General features: G+C 35.0%; 1 protein-coding gene across 2 annotated transcripts in view; it reads left to right on the top strand.

Annotated features, from left to right (window-relative positions):
• SLC30A9 (solute carrier family 30 member 9) overlaps nt 1-10816 on the top strand; it is a 108209-nt gene that overhangs the window by 8678 nt on the left and 88715 nt on the right. Inside the window, exons 2-3 of one of the 2 annotated variants that reach the window (XM_017544913.2) lie at nt 6-117; nt 4081-4245. In XM_017544913.2, coding sequence (XP_017400402.1) covers nt 81-117; nt 4081-4245 — 202 coding nt within the window. In that variant the 5' untranslated portion in view covers nt 6-80. The remainder of the gene's footprint in view (nt 1-5; nt 118-4080; nt 4246-10816) is intronic. The other variant, XM_017544912.2, reaches the window with a different exon arrangement.

Genomic DNA, 10816 nt, shown 5'->3' with positions numbered 1-10816 from the left:
CTCAGCTCTGGAGAAAAGTTACATCAGCAGTGGTCTTCTAGACTGAGCTACCCCAGTTCGGCCACACTTTTACTTCCTAGATGATTAAGGATAAAAGGGATTTTTCTGCAGTTTTGGGCAGGTAAAACGATCGAAGTAAACCAGAGATAGTCAATCTGTTATTGGTAGACTGTGTTACAAATTGTGATGATGATTAATAAGACCTTGATGAAGTTCCAGATAATTTAGCAATGGATATATCCTTAGTTTTTTTTTTATTATGGGCATTTTTTTAATACAGGGGAAGCATAAGGTATAAAGTGAAAATTATGCATAATCCAAATATTTCACCACATTTTTAGCAGTTGAAATCATACTGTGGAAGTCTGCTTTTTTTATGCAACATTATGAGTGTTTTTCCTTGATATTAAAACTTTTTAATTAGTGCATAATAAATATATACGGACCTGCCATAACTTAATCATTCTTCTATTAGGGAACACTTCAGTTGTTTCTGTTTTTTCCTGTGATAAATAATACTACGAGGAATATCTTTGCATTCTATATTACGTATTTAAAATTCACACTTAATAACCTCTTTAAAAGGTTATATAACCACTTAGAAACCTCTTTAACTGTTATTTAGCTTTCATATATCACTGCCTTAGAAATTTTGGGACGGAATTACTGAAATAGTCTCTAAAGTAAGGAGACTGAAATCTAGAAGACAGGCTGCAAGCTTGACTGTGGCCCTGAAATTAGCAGAAATAAACTCAGTTTGCAAGAAATCTTTTTGTTTATTTTCAGTTGTTGTTGCAGAAGTAACATAAACAGTATATTGAATTGTTAGTTTGTATGAGAGAAAAGGTTTCTTTTTGTTGTTATTCGTAGCCTAAAAATGGTGGCCAGATTTTCTCTGAAAGCCAGATTAAGTGGTAGGTGACAAACCAGATTGGAGAGAGAGGACAAATAGTGACCACTGGCAGTGGTCGTTAGGTCGTTAGCTATAGATGCCACCAGAGTAAAATAAACACAGAGAAGTGTAGCTGTTCTGAGTAGACTGATGATAGGACACAAGTAGCTCTGCAGTCTTGAAAACACAGCCCTTATATAAAGAGCCGTAAGAATGTTCTTGTCCAGGCCAGTAGAACAGTTAAATGCCAGAGTAGACTTCGATATGTATCTTGTTTGGAAGTCACCTTGAAGAAAGAGTATTAATGATGGGTAATATTTTCACTGTCTCTTTGCTTGTTAGAATTAATGAATTCAGTAATTCTTTAGCCAGTGCTTGTGTTTTTATTGCTATGTGTTAGGTATTATATTTGTTTTATTGAGTTAAATGTGCTCCAGTATAGTTTTTAGAATATACAGTGTTAAAGGTGGTAAATATATGTGTCATTTTCTGTCTTGTATTAATGCCAAATGTGTACTTTTAAAGTTGCTGATACCTTAATTTCTACTGTTGTTAAAAATTAAGAACTTTTCAAAACAGCAAGAAAGCTATCAAAGGTTACTAGGATAGTTTCAAAAGCACTTAGAAGTCAATTTTAAGAGATCACTACTGGCCCAAAATAGAATAGTTTGAGCATTAGTCAGGATAATGATTAATTAGATTGAAAAATGTCAAGTAATGTTTAAATGTATGAAGTTGTAATGATATACATACAAATTAAAAATGTGTCACTGTTACAGGACCATAGGTAATTAGCTTATTATTTTGAGAACTGATAAAGGGGAAGAAGCATTTAGTCTGACTTTCCTATATGAACTATATTTCTGAATAACCAAATAAGTGAGGGATATTTTCTCTTTGTAGAAGTATTCTGACTAGTAATTGAAGGAGTAATAAAATTGAAATATCATTTTGTAACCACCTAATGAATAAATGATTCTAGGCATTAAACAACAGTAGACACTATCATCACAAATAAATTGACAACCAGTTACTGTGTGGTTCCTGATGAAAGAACTCATCACCACTTAAAGTAGTGTTGACATCATTAAAAGAGCCTGAAGTTAGACAAAGCCTTTATAGCCATTGATTTATAGAACATTTTTAAGGATGGCTAAACAATACCATGGGAATTCAGTCAGCAAAATTCAACATGGGAAACTACCAGGACAAAAATTCAGGACAAACAACCTGGCTTTTTCAACATAAAAATTGCAGTTAAAAAAAAAAATTCTGTAGCATAAAAGAGACTTAAAAGACATCTCAATCAGTCCCAATATGTGGACTTTGTTTGGATCTATTCACATAGAAACTGGAAAAAAATTAATAACATTTGTAACAACTGGAAATTTGAAATTGAGAATATTTGATGATATTAAGGAATTTTTTCTTTAACTTCTGGTAATGGCGTTATGGTTATGTTAAAGTTTTTGTCTCTTAAAAATACATAATGACATATTTCATGGATGAAATTATGTCTGAGATTTGCTTCAAATTAATATTGGTGCAGATAGAGATGAGATGAAATTGACCCTGAGTTGATCATTGTTGAAAATAGGCCGTGAGTACGTGGCAGTTTATTGTGGTGGTTTTTCTACCTTTGCATACATTTGCGATTTTCTGTAACATTTTAAAAACAAAAGAGAACATTGAAAAAAAAGTCATAGAAACAGGTCATCTTCCGAGGAAGGACTTTTAGACTGTGGAGTAATTCCTCTTTAAACGTCTTAGCACAGATTCTATGAAAGTATTTCATCAGTGTGTAAAAAAAAAAGTTAGTGGCATATTGTCTTTGTCAGGTTATTATTACAGAAGATATATTGAATTGGGCTGAATAGTCAGAACACAGTGGCTGGGATGACGATGCTTTCCTGAAGTATGTTTCCTAGGAAAATCTTCTTTAGCCCATATTTTACTAATTTTTTTTGCTAGTAGGCAGCATATTTTAATGTGTAGAAATAATCTTCTCTTATATATGCTTTACTGACCCTTTAAAAAATAGACACAAATGACCAAAAACATTCTAGGCCTTCAACAATTTCCCAAGTAAGTAAAAGAATCAGTTGATATCAGGAACTTTTTCAAGAAAGTTAAATTCTAGGCCTGAAACTTAAGTGAATACTTATGTTCCCTTATGCCCTTTGTGTTCTTCAGATTATCTTCAACATTCACAATAATTGACGTTCCTGACGAATTCTGAGCCTTTAAGAAATGGCTTTTTTATAATTTCAGAATTAGTATATCTGCACATACAATGCATGAGTTAACATATTTGGAAGATCATTATTAAGCAGGTTAGAAAAGTTTCAACTCTTGAATGCTCAACCCTCCATCTTTGGAAAAACTTGACTATCTATAATGTAATTTGATTTCACCTAAAACTTTACAAAATATATGAATGATATCTAGATAGAGTTTTTGGATTCTTTCAAAAAGATGAATTCTCAGGACTCATGGTAAAAAAAAGAGAAGGAGAGTCAAAGGAAAATAGAGACAAATGTGGTTTTCTGCTACTTGGCTAAATTGTGAAATATATTTTCCTTCTGTATTTGAGCCCTTCAAAGCTCAGAGTCAACCCAGATGAAGCAGCTGAAGTGCTTTGTAATTAGTCTTCTATTCTTCACTCAATTAAAATTCCCCGTATACTGAGGCATCTCTCCAAATGTTGATCTAATTATCTGATTAAAAAATCGGTGACAGTATGAATGACTGATTAATATAATTAACTTATTGATTGTGAAATGAAAGAGGAATAAATCTTTAGCTAGTGGAAGAAGGACACAGGATAATTTTGTGTAGGAAGTCTTCCTGACTTTCCCTCTCAGAGTCCTTCATTCTGAAAAGTAATTATGACAACATTTTTTTAGCTTGCAACCAGCATGCAAAATAAAAAGTATCTATTATGGACTATATAGCTTTCAAAATAGCTGAATAGCAAAATGTTTTATTTGATTTTTTAAAATATTTTTTAAATTTCCAAATAAATTTACAAGTTAGAGAAAAATAGAATATTGTCACTAATTTTTCTTTACAAAATGTATTTCCTGTGTACTTAGGAGCAGTGAAACACCTCTCCTGGAGAGGGTGGCTTGGCAATTGTGTGGTTGGGAGTAGGTTTGAAATTAAAATATATATATTTTTTCTTTTAGAGTGGCAGAATTTAGTGACATTTGGAAGCTTTCCAAACTTGGTTCCCTATAGTCATCCATACATTTGTACACTGAGTCAAGTCAAGTTGTACTCCACAGATGTTCAGAAAGAAGGACAGGGATCACAAGCTCTCAGAGTGGAAAAAGTACCATCGTTTGAAACAGGTAGGTATAATTTTTTTAAATGTATTTAATTCTGTATACTGGAATAGTTTGTGTAAAATTATTTCTTCCCTGAATGTTTGATAGAATTTACTTGTAATGTTATCTGGACTGATGTTTTCTTTGTGGGAACTATTAAACCACTAATTTAATTTCTTTATTTTTTTCTATTTCTTTTTGACTCAGTTTTCTATGAAAAACTATCTACTTAAACTAAATTTTGTTATAAAATGTGTAACAATATTGTTTACCCTCAAAAGCGTATGTAGTTATGTCCTTTTTTCATTCCTAATATTTGTTTTATTTTCTTGACTAGTCTTATTGAGGTTTGTCTTTTATTATTTTTCCATGTATTAACTTTTTTTACTTTGAACCATTATATCTTTGTTTCCTATTTCATCAATTTTTGCTTTTTAAATATAGCCTCCTTTCTGCCTTTTTTTCGTGTTTTTTCTGTCATTATTTTTTCTTTGTTTTGTTGTTTTATAATTTTAACTTTTATTTAGATTCAGGAGAGTACATGTGAGGGTTTGTTACATGAGTATTTTGTGTGATGATGAGGTGTGGGGTATACTTGATCTTGTCACCCAGACAGTGAGCAGTACCAAATAGTTTTTCAACCATTGCTGTTCCCTCTCTCTCCCTCATCTAGTAGACCCCAGTGCCTATTTTTGCTATCTTTACATTCATGTATACCCAATGTTTAACTCCTAATTATAATTGAGAACATGTGGTACTCGGCTTTCTATTTTTGTGTGAAATTGCTTAGGACAATGGCCTATGTGGTTACATCCCTGTTGCTGCAAAGGACGTGATTGATCCCTTTTTGTGGCTGCATGGTATTCCATGGTGTATATGTACCATATTTTCTTAATCCAATATACTATTAATTGACACCTAGGTTGATTTCAAGTCTTTGTTATTGTGAGGAGCGCTGCAGTGAACATACAAGTACATGTGTCTTTTTGGTAGAATAATTTATTTTTAATATATAGTCACTAATAGGACTGCTGGAGTTCTTTGAGAAATCCCCAAACTGCTTTCCATAGTGGTTGAACTAATTTACATTCCTACCAGTAGTATATAAATATTGCCTTTTCTCTGCAGCCTCACTAGCATCTCTTGTTTTTTGGTTCTGTCATTCTGTTATTATTTATTTATTTATTTATTTTTATACAGAGTTTCGCTCTTGTTGCCTAGGCTTGAGTCAATGAATGGCACCATCCCAGCTCACCACAGTCTCCACCCCTCGGGTTCAAGCAGTTCTCCTGCCTTAGCCTCCCAAGTAGCTGGGATTACAGGCATGCACCACTATGCCCAGCTAATGTATTTTTAGTAGAGATGGGATTTCTCCATGTTGGTCAGGCTGGTCTTGAACTCCCGACCTCAGGTGATCCTCCTGCCTTGGCCTCTCAAAGTGCTGGGAGCCACCACACCTGGCCTGTCATTCTGTAGATACTTAGCTTATTAATATTAACCCTTCCTTCCTTCCTTTCTAAAGTAGGCATTTAAGCCATGATAACACATCCCACAGTTTTGATGTATAATATTTTTATTATTTGTAATTCTAAATGTATTCTTATTTCTATTGTGATTCTTCTTTGATTTTTTAGTTATTAAAGTGTTTTAAGTTTACAGATAGATGGAATTTTTATCTTTTTGTGTTAAATGTATTTCACGAAATATGGTCTATATTAATTCAGTCTTGAAACTGAAATTTGTTGAGTGTAACATTTTGGTTTAGCAGTTGGTCAATTTTTCTCAATGGTTTTCCTGTGCTTGAAAAGAATGTGTATTTTTGGTTGCGGTGTGGTGTTTATACACATCAATTCTGATTTTTGGTTTTTCAATACAGATCTTTGTCCTGTTTTTAAAATTCATCATTACCAAGGGAGATATTGGGGTATCACACTCTGATGGTAGATTCAGTGTTCTTTTTTTACAGTTCTGTGAATTTTTGCTTTTTATAATTTGAGGCTGTCATTAGATACATACATATTTTGAATTGTTACATAACACTGATGAATAATACCCTTTATCACTGTGCAGCTACTCTTTTTCTTTAGTGACATCTCTACTACATTTCTTTTGGTTACTATTTTCCCATTATAATTTTTTTCCATCCTTTGATTTTAACTTTTTTGTCTTAATACAATCATCTATATGTTTTAACTGGAAGTTTAGGCAGTTTACATTTACTGTAATCACTGATATAGTTAAACATATTTCTACCATTTTATCATGTTCTCTTAAATTCCTTTTTTGCCTTTAATTGTTTTTCTCATTCCATCATCTCCTTGCCCCCATTCTCTCCCTTTCTCTCGTTTAAATTTTTAGACTCTGTGTCTGTACTTCAAAGCCTAAAGGTAATTGATAAATTTACTTTCCTTCTGAAAAACACAAAAGCTTTAGAATGCTTTAATTCTGATCACCTCCTTCAACTTACATGCTATTTGTTGGCTAATATTTTCTCTCTATTCTGCTGTTTCTCTGCTATAAAATATATATTGTTGCTTGCTTAAGATTTATTCAGAATCCTGTTAACCACCTCTTCTTATGTCTGATCTTTCTGTCTGATGTACATCCTATAAAAGTTCCTTTAGGTAAGGATCTTTTGTGGGAAAGGCACATTTAAGTTGTTACTCCATTGTCTTTTGGCTTCCACTAATTGTTGAGAAGTCAGATATTATGCCTTTGTTTGTATATATTTTCTATTTGACTGCATTTTAAAATTTGATTATTTTGAAAGCATTTTTCTTTGGTATTAATGGCAGTTTTATTCTGAAGTGACTACCTATATATTTCTTTGTATTTATTCTACTTGATATTTGTTGGGCTTCCTGGATCTGAGGATTAGTATTTTACTACAATTCTGGAATTCTACAGTTCTCTGTTATTATCTTTTCAGATATTACATCTCATTTCTGTATTACCTCCTTCTGGAACTTCTATTAGAAATATGTTACAACATCTTATGTTGTTTTTCATGTCTCTAAACCTCTCATCATATTTTCTATTTCTTTACCTTTCTGGCCTGCATTCTGTGTTATTTCCTTAGGCCTACCAAGATCACTAATTTCCTCTTGAGTTGCCTCTAATATGCTGGTTGATTAGGTATGTTGGGTTTTTAACTTAAATGATTTTATTTTATTTTATTTTATTTATTTATTTATTTTTTGAGACCAAGTCTCATTGTTGCCCAGGCTGGAGTGCAGTGGTAAGATCATGGCTCACTGCAGCCTTAACCCCCTGGGCTCAACCTACCTCAGCCTCCTTAGTAGCTGAGAAAACAAGTGTGTGGCACCATCCCCAGCTAATTTATTTTTATATTTTGTAGAGACAAGGTCTCTCTGTGTTGCCCAGGCTGGTCTCGAACTCCTGGGCTCAAGCAGTCCTGCCTCAGCCTTCCAAAGTTCTGGGATTACAGGTGTGAGCCACTATACCTAGCCATATTTTTCATTTCTAGAAATTGTTTTTTACCTTGCATGGTTGGTCTTTAATTCCTTGGTTGCATTTTTAGACTTACCTTTTATTACATTAGATACATTAAACATAGCTATTTTATATTTTTAACTGAAAATTCTGCTATAGGAAATCTTTTTGTTTCTCACTGTATTATCCTTTTCTTCCCTATTTTGCTCTTGTTAATGATGTCATACCTGTATTTTGTAACTGTGAGTTGTTCATTTTCCATGATGTTTTTGTATCTTGAAAGTATTTCACGTTTATCTGGATTGAAAATGCCTTTCTGCCTCAGGGGGTTTGTTTTTGCTTCTGTAAGCTACTGGGTATACAGTTGAGATGACATTAAATTCAATTCTCTGCTTTAGATTTACATTGTGAATTCAGACTGTATACTTGTGTTAGGGTTCACTTTTCTGTAGGATTTTCAGAATATTTTTTTCCTCCCCACTACTTAACACCAAAGTATAGACAGGCCTGTTTCCTTGCTGTTCCCCTCTGTGTGAATTATTTATTTCCAGTTCATAGTGATGCCATGGCTGTGGCATTTTACCTCAGTGTCCCCTGTTAGACTCTTTATCTTGGGCAGAACCTAGTCTTATTCTCTGGTCTCCCATGTCCCTTGTAGCTGTGGAGGAGAAATAAGCTGAAAGAATCCAAGCTTCAGTAGAAATCAGGGGAAAGCTGGCTCTGGTGTGTTTGTTTGTTTGTAGAGGTCCTGCTTTCACTTCATTTTTGCCCTTTTCATATCATTTTTTGCTGGACTAACAATGCATTTAAAAAGATTTTGCTTGGGGTACAATAAAAAGAAGCATTAAAGGAAGTCCTTTATTTATTCATTTATTCATTAATTTACTCAAGAAGTGTTTATTGAGCACTTTTTATATGACAGTAAATGAGAATGTCTCAGAGTTGATTACTAAAGCAGAAAATTAAGCAAACAGATATTGTATTTTAACATTTGGCCTAGTACTTATGGGTTCTGCATCTTTATATTTTTATTTTTATTTTTATTTATTTATTTTTGAGACTGAGTTTCGCTCTTGTTACCCACGCTGGAGTGCAGTGGCATGATCTCGGCTCACCACAACCTCCGCCTCCTGGGTTCAAGCAATTCTCCTGCCTCAGCCTCCCGAGTAGCTGGGACTATAGGCGTGTACCACCATGCGCAGCTAATTTTTGTATTTTTAGTGGAGACGGGGTTTCACCATGTTGACCAGGATGGTCTTGATCTCTTGACCTCGTGATCCACCCGCCTCGACCTCCCAAAGTGCTGGGATTATAGGTGTGAGCCACCGCACCCGCCCAGGGTTCTGCATCTTTGGATTCAACCAACCAAGGATCAAAAGATTTAGGGGGAAAATGGATGGCCGCATCTGTTCCGAACATATATAGACATTTTTTTTCTTCTCAGTATTTCCTAAACAATGCAGTATAACAATGATTTACTTAGCATTTGCATTGAATTAGGTATTATAAGTAATTTAGAGATGATTTAAAGTACATGGGAGGATGTGCGTAGGTTATATGCAAATATTGCACCATTTTATAAGGTGGACTTGAGCATCCATGGATTGTGGTATCTGTAGGGAAGTCCTGGAACCAGTCTTTGACAAATACTGAGGGATGACTGTTCTGATAGAGGAGATTCATTGTGCTGCAGGGGCTCATAGAAGAGGCACTTAACTGAGTCTTGAGTGGTTAGGAAAGATTTCCATAGGAAATGATACCTACTTGGGGACATGAAAGAAAAGCATGTATTGCCCAGATGTGGTAGCTCACGCCTAGAACTTTGGGAGGCCTAAGTGGATAGATCAGTTGAGCCCAGGAGTTTGAGACCAGCCTTAGCAACATGGTGAAACTCTGTCTCTCCACAAAAAATACAAAAATCAGCTGGGCGTAGAGGCTTGTGCCTTCCAAGTAGTCCCAGCTACTTGGAAGGCTGAGTATGAGGATCATCTGAGCCTGAGAGGTTAAGGTTGCAGTGAGCCGTGATAGTGCCACTGCACTCCAGCCTGGACAACAGAGTGAGACCTTGTCTCAAAAAAAAAAAAAAAAGAAGAAAGGTTAAAAAAAATAGATAGGTGTTGGTATGGTGAATGTTGGAGAAAGGAGGTAAAATTCGTGGAATAGTGAGTAGAGGATTTGGTGGTAAGTTTGGTAATGTTGTAAGTACAAGAGATGGTGATCCAGTTTCTATATTCCTTTTTATTTTTTTCTACTACTCTCTTGCTTCCTCATTATGTTTCAGCCAAAGCAGTCTCCCTTTTACTCAGCCATGTAATGAGAAAATGGGAAGAGTTAAGCAGTAGTCAGATCAAGCTCTTGTTCAGGAGTTTGGACTTTGTTTTGTAGGTAGTAGGAATAACAGTATTATTAATACAAGTAGGGGAGGTACTTAATCAGATGTAAGGTTTTAGAAAGATAACTAGCTGCAAAATGGCAAACAGATTGCAAAGGAGGGAGATTGAAAGTAGTACAAATGAAGGTCTGGACTAGGATAATGATAATGCTTTTTTTTTTTAAAGGAGTAGATGACCTTAAGAGATCTAGGAACTGAATAGGACTTAGTAATTGAATTTGGGGGATAAAGGAGAGGGTCAAGTAAAGAGCAATGCTTGGTTACTGTTTGGCCAACTGTGTAGATTATTTCTAAAATTAGGAGTACCAGAGCTGGAGGATATTTTAATGAGATGATGATGATGGCGTGATTTTAGACATCTGAATTATAGGTGCCTATGAGAGATCTTAACAGATAATGCAGTGACCGGTAGGCAGCTGGGTAGGTATCTAGTGAGTCTGCTAGTCACTGTATTATCTTTTAAGATGTCACACATCAGGCCAGGCACACCTGTAATCCAAGCGCTTTGAGAGGCCGAGGTGGGTGGCTCTCAAGGTCAAGAGATCGAGATCATCCAGCTGACATGATGAAACCCCATCTCTACTAAAAATACAAAAATTAGCCAGCCATGGTGACGGGCACCTGTAATCCCAGCTACTCGGGAGGTTGAGGCAGAGAATAGCTTGCACTCGGGAGGCGGAGGTTGCAGTCAGCTGAGATCACTCCACTGCACTGCAGCCTGGGCAGCAGAGCAAGACTCTGTCTCAAAAA

Source organism: Cebus imitator, unplaced genomic scaffold (assembly GCF_001604975.1).
Source record: "Cebus imitator isolate Cc_AM_T3 unplaced genomic scaffold, Cebus_imitator-1.0 Scaffold173, whole genome shotgun sequence".
Lineage (NCBI taxonomy): Eukaryota > Metazoa > Chordata > Mammalia > Primates > Cebidae > Cebus > Cebus imitator.
This window is presented reverse-complemented; position numbering and strand designations above follow the sequence as displayed.